Here is a 25,087-nt window from a genome sequence, read left to right as displayed (position 1 = left end):
AATCCCCCCCCTCGGGGATTACGGCTCACTCCACTCGTAGTGCGGCCTCCTCAGCGGCCTGGGCCACTAGGGCGCCCTTTGAGGACATCTGTCGCGCGGCCACCTGGGCCTCCCCTACTCCTTTCATAAGACACTACCGCCTGGACACTTATGCCTCGGCCGAGGCATCCTTTGGGCGGAGGGTTCTCCAGCGGGTGGTGGCCGATCCTCCCCCTGGGACCCAGTCTCCCCTCCCTGGGACGTAGCGTGGGTATGTCCCTTCAGTGACCCCTCCCTCCACTCTACTGGAAAAAGAACGTTGGTCTTACCTGAACGTTTTTTTCGGGAGAGTGGAGGGAGGGGTCACTCTCCCTCCCTAGTTAGATAAGACAGGGTCTGGGAGGGGTAGGATCGGGTGGCCCGGGGCGGCTTTCCCTTGTCTTCTTACATCATGCAGACGCTGACCTTGACATCGCGGAAACTGGGAGCCAACGGGAGAAGCCGAAGGCTAAGAAGTTTTCTCTCAGTCAAATGGACCAATCAGGCTGTAATAACCCTTCAGTGACCCCTCCCTCCACTCTCCCGAAAAAAACGTTCAGGTAAGACCAACGTTCTTTCTCATAGGCAGATAGAGACTGATTACAGAAGGCAAACCCAATTAAAAGGCACCTATGCTCAAACTTCGTACATCCAAGGAGAACAGCTACAGGAATCATATGCCCCACAGGAAAATCTCAACTCATGATGAAGATAGCAAGCAAGATATTTCTCCTAGTTTCTCTGGTCATAAAATCATACATCACATTCATATTTCCTTCCCAAACATGGAACAAAGGGCTCACAATTCTATAAAAACTTCCCTAATGCACCAGTCAGTCACCAGCTGCCCCCAAACAGGGACTCTGTTATTGTTTTTGGAATAAAAAAGAGAGAGCTCCTTTCCAGCAGCTTGCCTTGCATCTTGATTGCTTGAGCTTTTTTCGCAGGTCAAAAGAAAAAGGACCCAGGGAAATTCTCACAAGAAAAGACTTCAGCAAACCTTAATGCTGCCAAAAAGTTTTTAAAGACTATACGGGAAAAACGAAAATATATTTTCTACATCTAACTTAGTTTCTTTTTTTTTCTTCCATTCAATCATGTCTGTTGCTCAAAGATTGCCTGGACAAGTCCCTGCAATTTTCTTGGCAAGCTTTTTCAGAATTGGTTTTCCATTGCCTCCTTCCTGGAGCTGAGAAAAAGTGATTGGCCCCTAGTCACCAGGGATAGTTACCACCCAGGATTAGAATTCACTCTCATGGTTTCTATATCAAACTAGCTCTACCTTCATTTTATATAAGGTTAAATTGACTTTTTATTAGATCACTGATATACTGAAATTCTCTATCCAAATAAATACAAAAATATACAATGATTTTTATTACTTAGCTGTAAAAATGTCTTACCTTTCTTGTTCTTGTTCTAATAGATTGGTAAACTCGTCACTTTTTTCCATGTATTCTGCATGTTTCCTCTTCTCGTCCTCTAGGACATTCAAAGTTTGCCTGTGAGATTTTTCTACCATCAGGAGCTGCCCAAGCATCCGTCTATGTGTTTCTTTATGTTTTTCCACCAATTTGTCAAGCTGAAAAAGCAACAAGGTCTTCAGTTTTGAAGATGTCTATCATTTGTCTTAATTTTGGCTAAGAATATATTATTACGTTTATTATTTACTCAAAAATTTATAAGTAACTTACCCATATTTCATATTAACAACCATAATGAAAAGATTGAAAACTTAACAATTGTTTTGCCTAGCAATGGAAATGTGCTCAATTGTGATCATAAGTTGGCGACTATATGTTGTAGTGTTCAGATTCGGTCTGAATCTAAATACCATAACTGAATCTTTAACATTTTATCATTAAAGATTCTGAACTACATCATGGATATGATGTTTGATTTTATCTGATTTTATTTCTCAGTTGTCTTAATCCTGGTTGTGCATAGGAAAACTACACTCAAGATAAATGATTAGAATGGAACACAAGCTGAATTATAAAAAAACAAACGAACAAATCTTTTCAGAATGCCTAATCAGATTAGGGATTATAGGACTGAAGGCCAAAGCATGCATTTTCTATTTCCTTTCTAGGCTATATTTCTTTGCCATCTTACTGATACACTGGCTTTAGTGAGTAATGTTAAGAATTTATCATTTATCATTTGGTCTGCATATTTAAGAGTATGTTCTGGATGATCATGTTGATTTATTCAAGTATTGTTTGTTTGTTTGGAAACTCTTCTTTTTAACCAATGAAGTGCTCTCTCTGTTTGGCACGTTAACTGTTCCAGTCGGAAAAAGGGCTCATTCCATATAATAATTAGTTTCAGCTTCCTTATTAGGTGATGAAAGTTCTTTGTAGCTGCTGTTGTTACACTGATGAGTTGAATTATTGTCTATTAAAGGGAAACATAACATAAAACAGATTTCCCTCATTTCTCATTGTTTTGGCGGAGTTAGAAGTCCTTTGACCAAGATAGTCTAGACTTCATGATTTTATCAGAAGGCCTGTGTCTGCTGGACTGGATTTTCTGATCGGCAATCTAGATATTGCATTTTTCTACATATAAAACTTGGAATAAATTTGTCTGGAATTAGTCATAAATAAAAGAGGCCAAATGAAATTCTTTGTATGTGCCCATGCATACACAAGCACACACATATACACATACACATAAATCAATGCTTTAAACAAGCATTTATTCGTCTTCAGCACTTTGGGGCAAGTGGGTTTTTCCCAGCATTAGCCAAATGGTACTCTTAAATTTTATTTTTAAAAAAACCATGGGAACTAATCTGACTGACTCCGCTCAACTAATCTGATCAAATTTCAGTAAAAATATTCCATTAACAATGTGTTTGCCTTTTCAATGATATTTCATTTTTAATTCTGTTAACTTTTATTATCATGCTCTAAGAGTCTAAGATATCATTTTTGTCTGGAATCATTTATAGTTAAACTACAGTTTATGTATATCATGTTCTAAACATATATATAAAAAAAATATGTATTGTACATGGAGGTGCAATTTTTCCTATCTGAAGAATCCCTAACAGAGGGATTTGGCCAGTTCACCAATCTATATTTCATGGAAGAAACGAAAGGAGAGGAAGATATTTCATTTCGTTTGCGCAAGAGAGACCAACACACTTCCCATACTTCTATCAGCTCTTTTCTTAATATGATATGACTGTAGTGCTGTTCTTTTTAAACATATTTTGACCACATTTTCTTGTGTTTCTTACAATATATTATAGCATATGTGGTGAACGTGGGACTGTACTTGGAAAAAGAATCTGGGGGCTAATATTGAGGGCAAATGCACTCTTATCTTATGTCAAGAAACACACACTATGATCATAAAACACCTGTGCTCTAGGATCTTCATTGGTTACAAATAGGGTTGTAATTTCAATTCAAAGTGCTGTTTTTAACCTATGAAACCCTGTATGTGTATCTGAAGTACTATATTACACATTCTAAGGATTTTGAAGGTTTCACCCTGAGGCAAAAATTTGGGTGGTCCAAGAGCTAGTGTTTATTAGTTCAGATCTATCACTCTAGAATAACTTCTCCTTGGTGATTTCAAGGTACTTTCTATCGTCTATTTAGAAATACAGTTAGGAGTGAGCTATTTTGTTTGTTTTTGTAAGTATTTTGATTTCTTTGCTAATTGTATATATTTTATATACTGCATTGATTTCTTTTACTTGTACATTGTGAAATATCAGAAATTTTCTTGGGGTATGGTGATCTATAATTACAATACATATACTGACTTAACTTTATTTTGCTAATCTTTGACTATAGTTACAAACAAGGTACAGTTTTAAAGTTCGTCAATTACAATTTTCCCTCATATTTGATGTGGAATAAATCTATAATGTTTAGTTTCAATAAGTGTCCATTTTATTGGCTGAAAATAGCATTGGACTGTCTTGGAATCCTTTTCATCTTTGCAGTGACATGTATTTTTTGAAATAGAAAATCTACCCATTTTTTCTAAAACTGACATTGTTATACAAAGTTCATTTTCTTTTATTGTAGCACCTTTTTATGCAGTGGTAAACATTTAGACTAAACAAATTTGCTGTTTGTTGCGTTTAATATAAATAAATATAAATTTGTGGATTCTATGTGTTGTAACCAAGAGACGTGGTTTACATACTAGGTGTATGTGGAGTGACCCGGTCTTTATAAAATAGTTTTGTATATCTTCAAGGCTGATGAGTAACTGGTGCCAAGTGAACTTTCTAATTATTTAAAAAACAATTTGTTTGCCCCGGCTAGTATTTCATTATAGGAGAAGAGAATGCCACGCATATTTGTCACTGGAAATTCATAGCTGTCCCAGGCAGAGAACTGGAACCAAAATAGAATTACTATAAGTTAGTAATTCTCAACTGCCAGAGCTCCCATGCTGTTGGCATCATTTAAGGTAATGTCAGCTATTAAAATATCAATGATAATGAGATCCAGACATATGATAAATTATCAGATCATTGTGAGGAATTTACTTAGCAGCTGCTTTTTTTGAACTCCAGGTGTAATTCTTTCTGTTGCTCCTTGTTTTTGGTAAACATCTAACATGATTAACAAAATAAACAATAGGTTGTCTTAGTAATTTTGGAATAGATTTTTGAAATGTTCTGGCTGGTATTTGTTACACTCTTCCATTTCATGAACTTTAATAAATATAATAGAACAATATCATTTTGATTTTTTTCTTTGCAGTTAATATTGCCAATTCTAGTAGTGTGAGAAACTCTTTTGCTGCCATAGAGCATTAGGAGGAAAACATATCCAAGATAAAAGTCCAAGTTATGTTTGGAGTCTGTGATGAGAAGAATATGTCTATTCCCTAGATTATTTCTAAGAATGTTAGACTTTTTTATGACTTAATATTCACTATAAGTTGAAAATTCATTAACTATACAATTGTATTTACATTTTAAATACAGAATTATGGCATGAATTTTTGGCTGATGTTAATTTAGATCTGAGTGTGAAATCTTTTTGAATATTTACTAATGTTCTTCTCAAACTTGGAAAATGCTCAGTGACAACATTTTGTTCATAATATTGTTTATGTTGAGCTATAATGAACCACATACCTAGTTATATCCATGTTTCCCTGAAAATAAGACCCTGTCTTATATTTTTGTCATCAAAAAAGGCACCAGGTCTTATTTTAGGGGGTGGGATGTCATCTACTGACTCACCCCACTTGCATGCATTGCCCCTGGCCTCCTTTTCTCTGTCAGAGGCCTTCAGGAACTTCTTCGGCCAGCAAGGTTTTCCTGAAGGCCTCTGCAGCCAATAACAGAGCTCTGGATCGATTCAGGAAAGCCTTGCAGCCTGCAGAAGAAATGGGCTGTTGTGTGAGAGGCCTGGCTGCAACTGTCCAAAGGTAAGTAGTAGGGCAGCTCCATCCCCTCCATCCCCGCCCTAGCTTAATTTCTACCATGCATCCTGGCATGGGCGGGGGCTTAATTAGGGCTTATTTTAGGGGTAGGGCTTATATTGGGCGCACATGTAAAAATGAAGCTAGCACTTACTTTCTGAGTAGTTTGTATTTTTGGGAAAACACAACTTGAGAGTTGGTTTTGGTTTTGTATTGAAAACCTGACTTGATACTTATGAATCAATTAGGGCATTTTCAGGAAATCTGACACAAGGTATATATTTCTATGAAGCTGGAACTAGCTAATGTAGGTATTATTTTATTATTGTTCAGCTATTTAATTGTTGATGGTGATTCTTCAAATTTCTATCTTACTCATAATATTATAATTTTAAATAAAATATTGAAATTTTGAGTAGCTAGTTAAACAGGAGAGAAGGCCATTTGATTTTACTGGTACTGCCACTGTAAGCATATAATACCCTATTGCCTGTGGAAATAAAAATACCATTCTCTACCAAGCATAGGAGACACCCCACATTTTTCCTTTCAAGCAAACAAAGCAGTTATGAAATTACCCAGGATATAAGATCAAACCTAGAAGCCTGAGGCCTTATCGTACTGGGAGTATCATAAATGGATAATCTGAAATATGCAGGAATTTATTTGCAATCCTATATCGCTTTTCCTTCACATTGGCTGCCAAGTGACAATCCTCCCAAGTTTGCAGCATCTTCTCATTCCCTTTTCATCCGAAACAACTCTTACATAGTAATCTTGATACTTTATTCATTTATTTATCCCACATCCATTTCCCCCTTTATCTTTCCTATGATGCCTTGCCCTTTTTAATATAGTCTCTCCCATGTCATTAGAAATCTCTTTTAGTTTTTGATCTAATGAAAATCTTGTGGCACGTATTGTTGCATACACCCATATAATACACACAAATAGACACACAAATGCACATGCATATATATTTTAAAAAATGGCTTGTTACACATTAGCTTGTAACTCTAATGTGTAGAAATAAAGAGGTAGAAATTATCCAAAAACCCTTTTTTAAAGTGTTTGTGAGTTTGCAGAACACATTACATTCCAGGGCTCCTAAGCCTGCTTGTTTACACATAATTTGTCCAAGGATAAGCCCTTGATTTTGCTAGGGCAAGATCTGCTGACACTGAATATCTGACAAGGTCAAAGGTTACCATTCCAAAATAATTAACTTGTATAAACAGAGACAGAGTTTGATTGTGATGCTGCTGCTGCTGCGATGAAGTCTCCATGCCAGTTGGCTGAATCAGCTTACCAAATTTTCCAGCTCCTAAGGCCTAGAAATGCATCCGGTCCAAGTATAACACTATACATGAATTGTTTATAAAGTGTGTCACATAACAAGGGAAGGGTAAAGGGCAATCAAATTGCAACACAGGCAAGTGTTTTAGCAATGTGGAATAGTTATGGATGATTCCTTAGCTTATTGGTTTTGTTTAAGGTGCTGGCTTAATTCAAAAGTAGGGGTTGAATTCATTAATTATTTAGACTTTCTATCTTTTGACAGCTGCATTTAAATTTATTATATTTCAAATTCACAACTAAAGTAGATGTCAGTTCATAGTAGAGATTTAAAGCCTGGGATCCTTAAGTTCTGAACTCACTGTTTATGCTGTTCAGAAAAGCAATATTTTACTTTGTTGACACTTGCCCTTCTTTAGTTAAACCAATTATTCACTGAATTCTAGGATTAATCCCTGTATGCTTACACCCTGGTTTAAACATGCATCATACATACCTCTCCCATGGGTTTTTCATAGATATCCTCTTGCCATAATGTAGCTTTGGCTTGTATAGCATCTCGCTGAAGTGCCTCAAGGACTTTTTTTGGAGTAACAAAGCCATATTGTGCTTCTAGTAAGGCCAAATTAATTTTTTCAGCCTTTAAAACTCCTATCACTTCATCCTGAGCCTGCAGAAATACAAATCACTCCAATAAGGTTAATTCTGCATATGAGCTGTTTTGAAACACTTCTGCATGGTTTCTTGCATTTGCTGCATAATTTTAAGGGTACCTCATTATCCCTACAACTGATCATTTCTCCTGAAGGCTATTCAATATTGTTTAAATTTCATTTGGTACGTGTTGTGTTTGGAAAAGCAATTAAAACAACAGCAGTTATGTAAAGCCATGGTTTGTTCCTTCCCTCCATCTCCCCTAATACGTTCTTTACTCTTTTACTTCTATTCTTGCCACTAACCTTGGTTTCACCTATTCCAAAGCTTAATAGTTCTAAAGAAATAATGGAAAGAAGACAGTTATAAATAGGTGTGCAAATGAATAGTAATTTCAGTATCTTTTTTATCGTTTCTCATATTTTTTGTCGGATTCTGGTGGCTCACTGATTGAAGTGCCCTATTGCAGGCAAACTCTGCCAATCACCTGGAGTTTAATTCTGATGGCGCAAGGTTGACTCAGCCTTCTATCCTTCCGAGATTGGTAAAATGAGGACATAGATTGTTGGGGGAAATATAAAATTAATACTTACATTGTAAACTGCCCAGAGAGTGCTATAAAGGACGATAGGGTGGTATACAAACCTAAATGCTATTGCTATTGCTATTCTTAATTAAACTCATCCTTCTTAATGAGTCGTATGTTTTGCAAAGTAAAAAAGTACTTTGGAGCTTTGGCAGTATTTTCATTCCCCCTTCAGCAACTTTACAACCAGAATAAAGTTGGAATAGTTACAACCAGAATAAACCATTTGTTATTTTAAATTAAGCCATAAAGTCCAGGTATTATTGTTATGTACATGTATTAGCACAACTAATGAAATACACTGTGTAGGGAATGTGACCTTCTGTAGCATACATTCCAATACCATATAATAATGGCAGTTCTTTAAAACAAGATTGGCCTCAAAATTGACAGAATGACCCATGTATGTTTATGATTACCTATATGTTATCTCTGCCAATATTTTTTTCAAATATAATTAAAGATTTTCAGGACCTTGGATTTGTGGAATTTTGAATTAGTACCTTCAAGCCACAGATAGACCCTAATAATACCTTTTATAAAACTATCCTAAGAAATTACCTTTAAAAATCAAGTACACCATATTTAGTTGAAATTCTAAATATGACAGATAAACCTTGTGGGTTTTTTCCCCTTTGATTCCCAGGCTATTTTTTTCTTCTGGTATGGTGTCATTATAAAGAAGAAATCAAAGAAGAAATTTATAAATTAAATATAAATTAATCTATTGTTTTTCTTAATGAAAAAAAATTAAAATAATTTGTAATTAAATATAATTAATTTCAAATCCTAAACGGCACTTATTTTTTTAGTACAGTTTTAAAAACAAATGGTTTTTAGGCTATTTGACCCTGGCTTATTTTAAACAATATAAATGAACTGTGTAGGTGAATTAAACAATATAAATGAGGCAATGCTCGCTTAGCTGCCATTGAATGTTATAATAGACCTTGCCCCCAATGTACTAATGATGTAATTCCGATGGCCGTCCTCTCAATCTGGTCTATAGTCAGCCTGTATTTATGTAGTCATGTGATCACAATTTATGCTGTTTTTGCTGAAAAGTAACATTTACGTCTGGATTGCAGCAAAAATACCCCATAGCAAACTGAGTTTACTTAAACACTGAAGTATCAATTGTAGTGGTTGCTTTACAACTGCAGTATTTGCTTAATAATCACTGCAAAAAAAAAAACAACTTTACAAACATCAGACTACAACCGCAAGCTCCATTAGGGTGGTAAGACGAGGACTGCCTGCATTACAGAAAAGATTCCTTAGTCAGGGGAGGACAAATGTGAGGAACACAACTCTGTCTTAAACACACTACGTATAAGTTGATCTGAAGAATGTCTCTGCTAAACTTTCTGCTAAATTATGTATTTCATTCTTGTAAAGGTCTTCCTTTCTCCGCCATATTCCTAGAGTCCGTTAAACATTCCCACACAATTGAACAGTATAGGGACAACAGATAAAAAGAGAAAAGAAGAATTTGTAATGAAATTAGAATTATATACTGGCCTGTAACTCGCCCTCTAGCACACTCAGAAGAAATAAAAGATCATCTCGAGAAAGGTCTTCACCCTTTTTGGAATTGTTTTTTTGTTCCTTGCTTAATTCAGGACTTGTTAGGATGGTATCTTTTTCTGCTACATAATTTCTTTTTGTTTGTCTCCTTTTCATCTTCTTCTTTTCCTCTGGATCTTCCATGTAGACGTTGTTTGCCTTCTGTTGACAGTGTTTTAATTTGGAACTACTTTCTTTATTGTTATTTTCAGAATACATTTTCAAATACCAGAGGGAGGAAGAGGGAAAAGAAAATTTAAACACAGAGGTGTGTGCGTGTTTGTGTGTGTGTTTATGTATGTTGCTTGTTTACCTCTCTCTGGGCTTAGATTATTTAAGAGGTTTTGTTAACACTATTTACTTTCTTGGACATCTACTAAACAATTCGTGGGACAAATGTAACATCAGATTCTTCAGGTTTTAATTTAGGAATCATACTAAGAATATGAAGTTTGCAATCATAATTTGCTGGAACTCATAATATTTAATGTTGGAAAGACATTAGTTGTTATTACTGAGAGAGCACTATCCAGATGTAATTTTAATACTATTTTAATTCTTGAATATTGGGTGGGAAGCCTTAGCAAATACAATTAAGTGTTTATAATATGGACAGTGAACAAACATCTTTCTCTCTCTCCCTCTCCCCCCCCCTCTTGTCATTCATAATCAAACCAAATAGCAGATAAAACTAATAATTAAAAATTTTACCCCTTATTCAAAGAGTAAGGGTTTTAGTCTGGCTGTTCTAAAATTCATAGTTTTATTACAAATGTAATTAATTTTAAAATGTAATCATGACAGAAACAACAGACTATTGCAATGAAATAGTAATTTTGAATATATCTATAAAATATGGTAGTCTAACAATATTAGAATCCTCTTTGTTCTCCATTATTAATTATTGTGATGCATTACTAATTTTTGTAGGTCTGATTCTTTATTTGATAAGTTGCAGCTGCTATAACTTCTTATTTCCATTACAAACAGTGATTCATATTTCCATATGTAAGTAGAAGATCTTATGGTGGATATAAAATTAAGCAATGTCATTGCAATGTAGAAGGATGTTTAATACGCATGTGTTTTCAATAGATTGTGGTGACTTAAAGTCCTAAGATAGTTTCCAAAGCACTTTGTGCAGATCTATTTTTGACAAATGTTGTTCAATAGAGTTGGCTGTGAAAATATGTATCTCTCTTCCAGATACAGTATTAGGTGAGAAAATCAGTTCTGGTTATTCCGATATGCTTAACCCTTGTTTTGGAAAGAAAGTGATGAATCATATAAAATATATATTTGATGTTATTATTGGTTTCTTTATGTATTTTATTTCATTTTCAGACTCAGTGCTAGCTACCAAGGTTTAATATGTGATATTAACTAGTAAATAGTCCTGCGTGAGAAGTGATCCTAACATGTTCCTAATGGATATTCACACTTGGGTTGGTGGGAACAATAGGTAGGTAAGAGAGATACAGTGGGGCAAAAAAGTATTTAGTCAGCCACTAATTGTGCACATTCTCCCACTTAAAAAGATGAGAGAGGCCTGTAATTGGCATCATAGGTAGACCTCAACTATGAGAGACAAAATGTAAAAAAAAACACCAAACAATCACATTGGCTGATTTGGAAAGAATTTATTTGTAAATTATGGTGGAAAATAAGTATTTGGTCACCTACAAACAAGCAAGATTTCTGGCTCTCACAGACCTGTACCTTCTTCTTTAGGAGGCTCCTCTGTCCTGCACTCATTACCTGTATCAATGGCAACTGTTTGAATTTGTTATCAGTATAAAAGACACCTGTCCACAACCTCAAACAGGCACACTCCAAACTGCACTATGGCTGGGAAGACTGAATCTGCAATAGGCAAGCAGTGTGAACAAATCAACTGTGGGATCAATAATTAGAAAATGGAAGACATACAAGACCACTGATAATCTCCCTTGATCTGGGGCTCTCACCCCATGGGGTCAAAATGATCACAAGAACGGTGAGCAAAAATCCCAGGACCACACGGGGGGACCTAGTGAATGACCTGTAGAGAGCTGGGACCAACATAACAAAGGCTACCATCAGTAACACACTACGTCGCCAGGGACTCAGATCCTGCAGTGCCAGACGTGTCCCCCTGCTTAAGCCAGTACATATCCAGGCCCATCTGAAGTTTGCTAGAGAGCATTTGGATGATCCAGAAGAGGATTGGAAGAATGTCATATGGTCAGATGAAACCAAAATAGAACCGTTTGGTAGAAACACAACTCGTCGTGTTTGGAGGAGAGAGAATGCTGAGTTACATCCAAAGAACACCATACCTACTGTGAAGCATGGGGGTCGCAACATCATGCTTTGGGGCTGTTTCTCTGCAAAGGGACCAGGACGACTGATCCGTGTACAGGACAGAATGAATGGGGCCATGTATCGTGAGATTTTGAGTGCAAACCTCCTTCCATCAGCAAGGGCATTGAAGATGAAAAGTGGCTGTATCTGTCAACATGATAATGATCCCAAAAATACCACCTGGGCAACGAAGGAGTGGTTTCGTAAGAAGCATTTCAAGGTCCTGGAGTGGCCTAGCCAGTCTCCAGATCTCAACCCCATAGAAAACCTTTGGAGGGAGTTGAAAGTCCGTGTTGCCCAGAGACAGCCCCAAAACATCCCTGCTCTAGAGGAGATCTACATGGAGGAATGGGCCAACATATCAGCAACAGTGTGTGCCAACCTTGTGAAGACTTACAGGAAATGTTTGACCTCTGTCATTGCTAACAAAGGATATATAACGAAGTATTGAGATGAACTTTTGATATTGACCAAATACTTATTTTCCACCATAATTTGCAAATAAATTATTTCCAAATCAGCCAATGTGATTGTTTGGTGTTTTTTTTTACATTTTGTCTCTCATAGTTGAGGTCTACCTATGATGCCAATTACAGGCCTCTCTCATCTTTTTAAGTGGGATAACTTGCACAATTGGTGGCTGACTAAATACTTTTTTGCCTCACTGTATGTTTTGTTTAGAATGGGAGCACTAATTTTGAAATTTAAGTTTCAGGAATTTCCTTATACCAGACAATTAGCTTTTTATACCTGTTTTTTTGAGACAAATGTTAAATGCTTTGATGGGTGGGGGAATAATCCTTCCTTCTCTTTTTTATTAATAATTATAAAGCTGTATTACAGGAGGTATAAAATAATAAAGTGGAAATATATGCTATTTCATATGCTGGACTGCTAGTGGCCATCCATTATTATGCATGCAGATTGTCTGTCTTTTTCATATGCACACTTATGTTTCAGCTAGTATTTGAATTGATTCACTTCTATTCTAATCATACCAAATGTACTTGAAGAAGGGATGCTACTGAAGATGGTATTGCCATACTTAACCTATAAAATATCTTCAAAGCTTTCTACGCTAATGAAATAGGATCGAAATCCAGCTGCAACACGAGACAGACAGGTGGAAGGAATTTCAGAGCAAATAGAAAAGTAAAATTGAGGGAAATTTATTTTTTGTGTTCTGATGTTCTAAACTGGCTTTTGAGACAAGGAACCCTGTTCCTTTCACTCTTTCATTTTTATTATTCTGCAGGACATGGTCAGGCAGACCATGAATGTTTTGTGAGTTGACACTAGGATTCTCTTTTCCACTGCTGTAGCAAACAGAAGTATTAGTTCAAAGACCAATGAAAGAGTTGGGAAGATTGAAGTACTTGAATATTGAGTGATGTAGCATCACTCAATATTCCACTATAAGCTCCATGTTGAAGCTTAGTAATGCTTTTCAAAGATATTGCTAACATCTTCCATATAAAAATCAATTGATTTGAGAAAACAACCACAATTGATACATTTTAAAGATATATTGCACTAATAGTAAAGGAAAAGGTTGCCCCCATCCAGTCGTCAGGTCTAATGGTGCCCTAACAGTGCTCACTTCCATTTTGTAGCTGAAGGGTTGTACGTAGATATTTCCACGGTGATGTGATCTGCATTGACTATATGCCAAGGCTCATAGAAAGTTGTTCCTTTCTCACCGCAGTGGTACCTAGAAGTCCTTGGTACCTTTTGCAGACGTCTTATTACCCAAACCCAAATAGTTCAAATAATGAAACATCTTCAAGAAAACAAGCTCAGAGAGCACCAAGAATTCATCATTTCAACCCTGAGCTACAAGTACTCCTTATTGAAGTGGTATCTATTTATCTACTTGTATTTACATCAGTGGTGGGTTGCCAATTTTTTTACTACCGGTTCAGGTGTGCTTCCCTGACGCTTCTGCGCATGCACAGAAACATCTGGGTGGACCTTCCCACCGCCACTACTACCGGTTTGGCTGATCTGGGCCAAACCGGGAGCAACCCAACTCTGATTTACAGGCTTTCAAATTGCTAGGTTGGCAGGAGGTGGGACAAGAATGGAAGCTCACCTCATAACACTGTAACTTTGATCTTGAACTGGCAACCTTCTAGTTGACGGTCCAGCATCTTAATCACTCGGCTATTGTGACTCCTTACAAATTTTGATGATGTTATATCATGGGATAGATTATTCAAATTTATGCTAAATAACCTTTATCAAAAATAAAATGTGGGAATTGCTTTTTAATTCCTTATTTTTCAACACCATCCAATCTAAAAGATTTTGTATTTATTTTTTGAAGAGTACCAAAGGCTAAACTGAAAATCTATCTTTGTACCCTATAGTAGGACATTAAAACAGGATAAATTTGAATTGTCCAAAATAAAATTAACTTCTGTTTCTTCATGCATGTTAACTGATTTTATGAAACTAGAGCAAAGCTGCTTTGAGTTTTAAAGCTGCTAGAGAATCAATCTTACATTGTCAAAATAAAGAAAACAAATAGTTTTAATTGTTTTATCCAATTGTCATCAGACTGTTCTTTATCTTTTTCTTTTCTTTCGTTTTTTTAACCTATTAAGATTCATGCATTAAGATTTTTAATTACCGTGAAAGCTTAAACATTTTAGTAAAATATATTAGTTGGAGAAGGTACTACCAGACTCCCCGATCTTTTGCTACTACTAACTAACAGGTATCTTCCTACCCTATATTTTTAAGGGGTTTCTATTAACTTTCATAGTTAACTTTAAGGGGTTGGTTGTTGGCATTTTACATGTTTATACTTTGGCAATGTAATTGGGGCTGCTGGGAGTTGTAGTTCAACAATAGTTAGAGGATAAAATATTTTTCTGCCGAGGAGTTTCAAATGCAGAAAAGCAGCCTGAACGAGTTAGCAGTGATGTTTGTAGGACATGGAAAGCCAGAGTTCATGTGCATCCCCAGAGCAGCTTTCTCCTACTCATTGAGTCAAGCACATCTTGAGGCTTGCTTCCAGAAGGCTTGGGCTGGGTTTGGCAGATGAGACACTATATAAAGTAGTGCCTCATGGTGAAAACCACGAATATCTGCCAACCATCTGACGATTCGTTCTCCTGCTTTGCTCCCCAGGTCCATCCCACAATCAATTTATCAGACACAAGCCACCAAAAGGATGTTTTCCATTAAAGGGATAATAATTCTGAAGTTGTAAAACCTCAATTGCTTTTTGGTTATGAATACCAGGCAAATAAATATTTTGTGGGGGTTTTAAGGAGTAACTTTTTTTTCAGTTTAAAAAGCTCAAAGAATCAAAGAAAACCGTTGTAATTAATTTATTAAGATTTTTTAATCCTACCTTATTTTCATAAATAACTCAAAGTAGCAAACATATCTAATACTCCTTCCGCCTCCTCCTATTTTCCCCATAACAAAAACCCTGTGAACTGATTTGGGCTGAAAGAGTACTGGTCCAAAGTCCCACAGCCGGCTATTATTATATGTTATAAGTACCCTGTCAAATAGAGTAAATCCTAATTATTACAGTATAAAACACCTTGGGGGGGAAACATTCCTGCATTCTTCACAACTGATGTGTGGTAGCCATATGCCCAGCAGTCTATAATATTTTCAGCACTCGTGGAAATTTAAAGTGTCCCATATTTAACTAAAAACAAGACTTTTAAGACTTTATTACTAAGGCAATGTATCATGTTCTTTAGCTTAACAACGTTCCTTTTGGACCAAATGTTTTATTGGTAAATATTTTAGATAAGAATCATGGTTCCAACTGTGGGCTGAATCTCCCTAGGGCATCTCAGTGAACTCACAGAGTACTGCAAGATAATTCAGCAATTCTCAACATCTATTCGATGGTGCACAAGCTACTTTAGGGGCACTATGAAAAATGTACTGAGACACTAAGAGGGTCATGAACTGAGAAAAATTTGGTGGTATAATCTGCTTAAGAAAGTTAAGAAACCCTAACTCTTACTCACTTCATTATTTGCATACAATTTTTGAGATAAAGATGAAATAGTGTGAAGCAAACTGCATTGAGTAACAACCTACTTGTGAGATAAAACTATTTACAACACTTAGGGAAAAATTATAATTTTAAGTGATGTCCAAATTCTTAATTTACTCTCATTTATTGTTAGCTTTATAAAATGCCATATATGCAAAATAGCCTTACATGAATATGTTATTTAGGAAGAAATAGCAAAGAGTTAATAATTCCTTTAAAAATTCTTAACAGCTGGTGTAAACTATCTCTACATATCTGGATGACCTCATTTATGTCATATAATCTTAATCATATCCAAAGAGGTTGCAAAAATGGAACAGGACTAGTAATGTATACCTTGCATTCAAAGATGTCAGAACTAAGCTCTCCCAAAGGGCCACTTATTACAAGAATAAGTTAATTGAACTTCAGTTGCAATTATATTGCCACAAAAATGTACTCACAATAGCAGCATTTCTATCCAAAAGACTGGTCTTCATTATTTTAGTATATAAAATAGCAAAGCCGTGTCGTTCTTATATGTGCTTTACACTAAAATATCAACCATTCACATATAATTTGATTAGATTTATGTCTTCAGCAAAATTAGTTTCTATATTGGCATACAAATAGAAAATATGTTATAAAACAGCCTTTTTGTTGCGTAGAAGATAGTTAAGATTGTAAAAGGATTGGTTATGATTGGTTCATGTTTTCTGTGTGAGATAAGCAACTAAAGATTTTTATAAGGATATTTTTATAGATTAGACTATAGTGATGGCGAACCTATGGCACGCGTGCCACAAGTGGCATGCAGAGCCATTTGTCAGAGCACGCGAGGCGCTGCCCTGTCAGCTGGCCAGCGCGCATGCGCGCACTGGCCAGCTGAGTTCACCTTTTTAAAAGCTATTTTTTGCCTTCCCCAGGCTCCAGAGGCTTTATAGGAGCCTGGGGAGGGCGAAAACAGCCTCCCCCGCCCCCCGGAGGCTTCAGGGATCATCCGGAGGCTTCCCTGAAGCCTTCGGAACGCTTAAAACCACCCTCCGAGCAGTGACTTCCGGGTTGCTCGGAGGGTCGTTTTGAGCGCTCCGAAGGCTTCAGGGACCGTCCGGAGGCTTCCCTGATGCCTCCGGGGGGGGCGGGGGAGGCTGTTTTCGCGTGTTGCATTATGGGTGCGGCACGCCCGCACACGACCCACCCGCGCTCCCCCCACTTGTGGCACGCGAGCCAAAAAAGGTTCGCCATCGCTGGATTACAGGATCTCAATCTCTAAATATATGTATAAAAATAGTTCAGCAAGCCATATTAGTTTGCCTATTTGCATTATGTCAAATAACAATGTCGGTTTATTTTTGCAAAAGTAAGCTAGATAATACCTATTTGTTATGATACTGTTTCAGTATAAGCAATAAATATAAAACAATTTCTTTTATGTTTTTTTTCCTACTGAGGCCTTAGTTGTTTCTGTCAAAAGTTTGTTTAGTGTTTCATGCAAACCATAATTCTAGTTTAACATGTTCTTGATTCTTGGTATTCATTTCTCATTCTTCAAGATGATGTTTCTATTTTGAACATAAAAATAAACCATAGTTTAAACTCTCTGTCTGAAATTATTAGTTTCCAGTAGGAGGAGATACTTAATGTAGGATCCAAGAAGGAGTTGTTCATTTGCATAAGCCAGCACATGATATGAGATTATCACAGTGTGTATTAAATATTTTAACAATATGAAAATACTGTTTAAAAAAATCATAAAACTTATAGATACTCCAATTAGATCCCCCTCCCCCCCCCAAGTTAAGGGGAAAAGTTATAAAGGACACAATTCAAACTTCAACTCTTGCAAAGAGATATTCTCTACTTGAATGAATATCATATATCGCTGTTAAAGTGTTCTTTCTTTCTTTCTTTCTTTCTTTCTTTCTTTCTTTCTTTCTTTCTTTCTTTCTTTCTTTCTTTCTTTCTTTCTTTCTTTCTTTCTTTCGCCATCACTGGTATAGGGTTTCCTGCATGAGCAGGGGATTGGACTGGAAGACATCCAAGGTCCCTTCCAACTATCTTATTTGTTATTCATTCATTCATTCATTCTCCCAGACTGGATTTCTCAGTTTTAATTATTAAAACTTAAAATGTAATTTACTTACCTATCTATTGTCTGTTTGTCAGCTATCTATCTATCTATCTATCTATCTATCTATCTATCTATCTATCTATCATCTATCTATCTATCCGTCTATCATCTATCTTAGATATTGCCCACTCACAGAGGATTACTAGCAACATTTAAGACATTTTTAAAAATATTTATCTGCTTTACTTTCTAAATACTGCTTTTTGTGTTTTTAATTTTGTTAGTTTTGAAAATGATTTTAATGTGCAAAATACAGTTTGTTTAATTCAGAAATACTTCCGTAAATCAAATACCATGCGAGGTGACATGCTAGTTACATAGAACCTCTCCCTCTCCCCCTCTCCCCCCCTCTCTCTGTGTACTAAATGTAAAAAGTATGAGGAGAATTTTTGAATGTTCTTCTTTGCCAGAATTAAGTTCTCTTATCTCATAGAGAACCGCTAATTAATTTAATGTGCATGGAGAACCTTTTCAAACAAAATGACATTCTGAATTTTACCTCTCCATCTGGAAGCTAGTACCAGGGTGAAAACCGCATCATATATTTTTAGGATTAAACCATCTATTACTGATAGATAATGACAGAGCAGAAGGAGAAGGCACCAGTTAGTCTGCATTAGCTCATGAATATGGGATAACTCTTTAGTGAACTTTTAGAAGATTGGTCTTCGGGAGTTTTGTTTTTTAATTTTAATGAAAAGCTGCAATTCTGTTTTGATGTGTTTTTACATTTTTGATCTCATGAACTGCCTCCCTCCAAGGCATTGATGGACTTTCAGCTGATACCCTCTATTCATTATTATTCTCTTTTTCAGATTTATGATTCCATAGAATTGTTCCACATTGTCTCATTATACAGTGATTCAGAGCTTTGCTACTTTAAGACAAAAATAAATAAAAACAGATTGAGTGGAGACACAAACACATGCCTGCCATATGGCAATTGTCTACCCCATTCAGCTATGAAATAATCATTCTTGTTTCAGCACTAAGATTTTTTTCAACAAAGTATTTTTTCTACACTTGCCTTAAGCATTTAGTTGTTATGCACAAGTCCAGTAATATGCAATAAAACATTATAGAGCCTACTAAAGTTTATTACTAGGAAATAATTTCAGAAAAAAATAGTGGAATTGTGCAATTCCATGCTGGTAAAAGTTTTAAAAATAAAAATTAAAAAATTCATTTATTAGAAATGAATGTACATTCAATCTAGTAAATGGCAGTTCTTTATTACAGAAGCAGACACTTGGAATTGATTGCTTACCGCAAGATGCCTAATGAAAACTTTGATACCACAAGATATCAAAAGTTAAGGAAAACTGTTTAGAGCATTACACCTCCCCTAACACATGGCATGGGGCTAAGTTATCTGAAGGACTATTTTTTCCCATGTAGCTTACCTGTCTCATCCACTCCAGCAGGATGGGGATGTTAGGGGTTCCATCCGCCAAGAAACTTTACTTGGTCTACCACTTGTATAGTTTGTATATAACACGAGAGGTTTTGATTTTTTTAAAATACTTGACTTTGCTCAACTATATTGTTAGAATGATGATGTTCTCAGGAGTAAAAGACTTTCTATGCATTCAGTTTTGAGAGCTCTAATTGTGAAATTTCATATAATACAAATTACATATATATCTATATGTATATGCATGTATATGTCTGTATTTTGTATATTTATATGTGTATATGTATCTACATGTAAGGGATGCGGTGGCTCAGTGGCTAAGACGCTGAGCTTGGCAATCAGAATTGTCAGCAGTACGGCAGTTCAAATACCTAGTGTCACGTAACAGAGTGAGCTCCCATTACTTGTCCCAGGTTCTGCTAACCTAGCAGTTCGAAAGCATGTAAAAATGCAAGTAGAAAAATAGGAACCACCTTTGGTGGGAAGGTAACAGCGTTCTGTGCACTTTCGACATTTAGTCATGTCGGCCACATGACCACAGAGAGGTCTTTGGACAGCGCTGGCTCTTTGGCTTTGAAACAGAGATGAGCACTACCCCCTAGAGTCGCGAATAACTAGCACATATGTGCGAGGGGAACCTTTTCTTTTACTATGTATGTATACATACATACACATATACACACACATACATACATGCTCCGGGGTTTGTTCTACCAGGCAATCCGTGAAATTTAATCTTGTTCTTACTGTTAGATTTGAAACAACATTTCCGGTGCACCTTGATGGACAATGCATAAAAATGTCAGAGAAATAAATTAACCCAGATGTTTCATATATTCTGTCAATAACTTTTTGAAGGAAGCCAGTTTTAATACCTATATATTTCCTTTTTGGGTTATAGCTGAGCAAACAAGGTTAAGAGGGTTGTTTAATGCAACCTATTTAGCTCATGATTGAAGTTCATTTTGAAATTGGAACTCTCTGACACATTCTGAATGACTTCATTGTTCATACTATAACTAATGAGCAAGTTAATCAAGTTAAAGCATGCCACAATTAAATTTAATATTGAATAAAGAAGGATGCCTCCACAAAACATTATACACCCTAACAACTCCATGACTGTTCACCTCCTCTCACACCAAACCTAATGCAAAGTATATCATTTAACATTACTATAACCCCACATTTTTTTCTTTTTTGCAGTTGAAAGTGGTTGGAATGTGCAACCACTTAAACTCTAAATGATTGGACATCAAAGGGACTCAAGGGAGTGTTCAAATATTTCCCTTATTTTTTCATTGAAGGTGCAAGGTGAATTTATTTATGAGCTTGTAGGCTGCCACAATCACTAAAGTAATTCCAGACAAACAGCTAGGAAAGCAACATTGCCTTCCAGTGGTAACATACCTCCTGATCATACATTGTTAATCTGAAAGCAACCAAAGTTTAGATACATTCATATCCCCTTCTCAACAGCAATGAATTCACACTAGCCAGAAGGACATAGTGTGATGTAGTGATTAAGGGGTTGGACTAGAACTGGGGCTACCCAGATTCACATCCATCCATAACCATGGAAATTTATGGTATGTCCAGACCAGTCATACACAATCAGCGCATCCTACTTTAGAGTGTTGTTATTGTGAAGGTAAAATGAACTAGAATCCCTATGTAGTCTACCTGGAGCTCTTGGGGAAATAGTTGGAATATAAATTAAACAAATACCTGCTTACTCCAAGGGAGTATATCTTATTTGTCAAAAGGTAGGCAGCTGTTATTATTTTTGAATTACATTTTATCTTGTTGTTGTATCAAAAATGGCACTCAAGGTATCTAACAATAAGAATAGAGATAAAAAATATAATAAAACAAAAATGTATCTTGTTAAGAGTTTAGCTAGCAAACAAGCACTTCAACTGACATTTATGCTTAAATAAAACATTATTTGTAAGCCAGAAAAAGTACAGTAACCTCATTTATCTTGATAAAGTATTTCAAAGCTTGGGAACAAATGCTAAGAATTCCCATTAGTTTATGCCAAAAGGAGAAAAGATTCCATAGACGATTGAAGTTCTGTAGACTCATAGTCTTCTTGAGTCATATAGGGTTTTATAGGTCATATGTAATATCATGACCAGAAAAATGCTGATAACTAGTGAAGTTGTAATAATATTGCTCTATGAGCTTTATTCTGGACCAACTGAAGTTTTCTATTGTTAAGGTCAGTTCCACATAGAACATGTACATTATTCTGGAAGCAGTAGATAAAAACTAATCAAGGAGAAAATCAACCTACTGTGTTTCTCCTAAAACATGACCCCCCCAAAAACGAAGACCAACACTGTTTTGTGCGCATGTGTTAAAATTAAGCCCTACCCCCAAATTTGATCCTATTTAAGCACACATGTGGCCAGGTGTGCTGGAGTGGATGACAGCAGACTTTTTTGGGTGGACAGCTACCAGTAGCTGGAATGACTGTTACAGATAGGTAAGCGTGTGTGAGGCACATGGGTCACATTGCTTGCTCTTTTAGGCCACAAAGAAGCAGCACAGTAGCCAGGTGAGGCACATTGGGCGAGTGGGTCACCCCTTTCGGACACGAAAAAAACGACCTGGTGGCCAGGCGAGATACGTGGTGGGAAAATTAAGACACCCCTCAAAAAGAAGGCATGGCCGTTTTTTCTGGGGTCAAGAAAATAAGACCCAGTTGTATTTTCGAAGAAACACGGTAGAAATAAGGATAAATTTTCTGATAGTTAGAACAATTAATCAATGGAACGGCTTGCTTTCAGAAGTTGTGGGTTTTCCATCAGAGGAGATTTTAAAGAAGAGATTGGACAACCATTTGTCTGAAATGCTATAGGGCAGTGATAGCTAACCTTTTTGTAAAGGTGTGCCAAAATTGTGTGTATGCGTGCTATAGGGTGCGCGGATGCCCACACTCACAATTCAATGTTCCCCACCTGGGCATGTGCGTGCAATCCCCCCCCCCCCATGCAGGGGGGAGTTTTCGCCCTTCCCAGGCTCCAGAGGTTTGAAGCCTGGAGAAGGCGAAAACAGCCTCTCCCACGCCCCAGAGACCTTCCGGAAGCCGGAAATTGATCATTTCTGAACTTCCGATTGGTCTGTTGGGCCTGTTTTTCACCCTCCCCAGGCTCTGGAGGCTTTCCTGAAGCCTGGAAAGAGCTAAAATGGCCTGTGGAAGGCCGAAAATCAGCTGGCTGGTGCACGCATGAGTGCCAGAACTGACGCGTGCCGGCAAATACGGCTCTGCATGCCACCTGTGGCATGCATGCCATAGGTTCACCATCATGGGTATAGGATTTCTTGCTTGACCAAGGGGTTGGATTAGAAGACCTCCAAGGTCCGTTCCAACTCCGTTCTGTTATTATGCTATGTATTATTGTGAAATAATACATAGTTTAAGAGCTAGAGATACAGATATAGTTAGATAAATGGATAGGGTTACCATACTAATTGTTATTAATTGTAAACTGTGCAGAAAAAGCTGCATTTATCTTAAAACTGAATTCATGAGAACTGAATTCAGAACTGAATTCATGAATAAAACAAATTAGAAGTTCTGTTAAGGGACAGAAGAAACCTATCTAACACAGTGGAATTCATATTACTTCATCTGTATTTCAACTATCTAGAAAATATCTATCTTGTCTGCTTAATATTTCTGCAGTAATTCATTACCAAGACCAGTCACCTACCCATTTTATTTTGATTTCAATAGGAAAAGAAAGTTAAATTCAGAATAATTACAGATTAGACACTGCATCCACAATTCTAAAAGTCCTAACACATTTAGCAACAGCCTTATCCTAACAGTATTTTCCTTTTGTATAATGTGCTAAATGGAATTTTGAATATTTCACAGTTTCCCCCTTACCCTTCTTAATTATTGCAGACGTACATAAACAGTATATAATGACCTACATGTGATTTTAGTATAAGTACCAAGAATCCAACGACATACCTCATAAAAATGTGTTGATACATACATGTGTGCATTTTCTCACACTATAATTTAAATGATGACCAGCATAATAATTGGAAAATCAAAATGTGAAAGATAACTTCAGTCAATAAATCTGAATAAACATCAAGATTATTGCACAGGAGTGGAAGAAAGAAAGGTTTGTTTTCTTTGGGTGAATCACAAAGATTAAATTAAATTAGCCTTGGTGATTCCTTTCTTGACATGGCAGCATGTTTGTTCTCTTAAGATTGCCCTGCCGCCCTGTAAATCAGACATTCCTGCTTCACTGCATCAGCTTACTACTGACATGATTAATGTGGAGGAGTTATGGAAGGATGACGTAGTGGCTCATAGAAAGTTTACCTGAGATTATCTCTAGTATTTTACTATTTAGTATCTAAGTAATGTGCTGAAGCCCTGCCATCCACTGTTCTTCTGCAGGGTATGGTCACACTTACGTCACTCTATGCCTTTTTTTATGCCAAATCTGATTAGGAGCATTTTTGTTTCAAGCATTTTATTTATACTATTCAAGCATTTTAGTTATACTGATAACTGAACTATGCTATGAACTCATCAAACATCAGCAATGGATGCCTGTGTTTGGACAGGAGCCTCCATTAGGAAGTAATTTGAAAGCTATAAACTTTCTTTAGAAATCCTCATGATCTTTACTGGGATTCACAAAAGAAGTGCAGGTGGAAAAGGAACTATACAGATTTTCCTAAGATTTTCCCCCAGCTTTTTCTGCAACAGTTTGCACTGATAAAGGTATAGAGTTCCATATTTATTGGTGAAGATGACTTGCCTGTTCAACAGTAATGATAAAATTAATTATGCCCTGGCTATATATTTGGTTTTTCATATGGATTATTCTTGCCCTAAGAGCCATTATTGAAAGAACATTTTATAACTGCTGGACCATATACCATATGGCAATATCATCTATTACTTGAAATTAAACTTTGAATGATATGTATTACTCAACCCTTCTTAATGCACTATCTTTAATTTTAAAACAAGAGGAAATTCTGAAGTTTCAGTCAAGAAACTCCTAAAGGAAATTAAATATTATCACTAAAGGAGCTACAAAACACTGGCTTTTTGGGCAGACATATATCTAAACCTAGGTTCTATTCTGTGTTTATAACTAAAAGATTTATTGTGTGAATGAATTTATTTTCTTAAATAAGAGAAATCCTAATGCACTTTGAAAGGAACATCAAAAAAATTTGAAAGACGTCTCAATGTTTTAAGAAAGCCATTAAAATACATGTGTGTATATATTCATGGCAGCAAGACGGTGTGGCTTTTTATTTCTGGTTTGGTTTATTACACTTAGCTGACTTGCTCTATTTAAAGTCTTTAAAGTTTGAAATATGAGGGTTGGCAGTTAGACACCACCTTCTCCATAGTGGTACCCAAACTGTGAAAATCTTCTTTCCTAGGAAAAATCAATATCTCTTTTCATGTGCTTTTTCTTTCCCTTAACAACTGTTTTATCCACAAGTGAATCCATTTCTGTTAACTGCTGCCATTCAGAAGAACATACGCTGCTGTTTCCCTTTGGATCATTTTTGATATGGTAATAAACATTGTTTATTTTACATGAGCTTTATATGTGCATTCTGAAGCATTGGAGACATATGACAACAACAGTTTTGTATAAACAT

The 25,087-nt window shown here is 36.3% G+C and overlaps 2 protein-coding genes across 3 annotated transcripts in view; one reads left to right on the top strand and one right to left on the bottom strand.

Annotated features, from left to right (window-relative positions):
- The window catches only part of CMSS1 (cms1 ribosomal small subunit homolog), a 169,527-nt gene that overhangs the window by 72,735 nt on the left and 71,705 nt on the right, over positions 1-25,087 (top strand). The gene's annotated exons all lie outside the window — the stretch shown is intronic.
- Positions 1-25,087, bottom strand: part of LOC309391631 (filamin A-interacting protein 1-like) — a gene marked incomplete at its 3' end in the record, with an annotated part of 75,350 nt that overhangs the window by 9,228 nt on the left and 41,035 nt on the right. Inside the window, exons 2-3 of the mRNA XM_081952303.1 lie at positions 7,217-7,390; positions 1,422-1,600 (exon numbers count right to left, since the gene is read on the bottom strand). Coding sequence (XP_081808429.1) covers positions 1,422-1,600; positions 7,217-7,390 — 353 coding nt within the window. The remainder of the gene's footprint in view (positions 1-1,421; positions 1,601-7,216; positions 7,391-25,087) is intronic.

Source organism: Natrix helvetica, assembly GCF_964273705.1.
Source record: "Natrix helvetica genome assembly, chromosome: 4".
NCBI lineage: Eukaryota > Metazoa > Chordata > Lepidosauria > Squamata > Natricidae > Natrix > Natrix helvetica.
The sequence above is the reverse complement of the archived record's forward strand: the minus strand, read 5'-3'. Positions and strand labels throughout refer to the sequence as shown.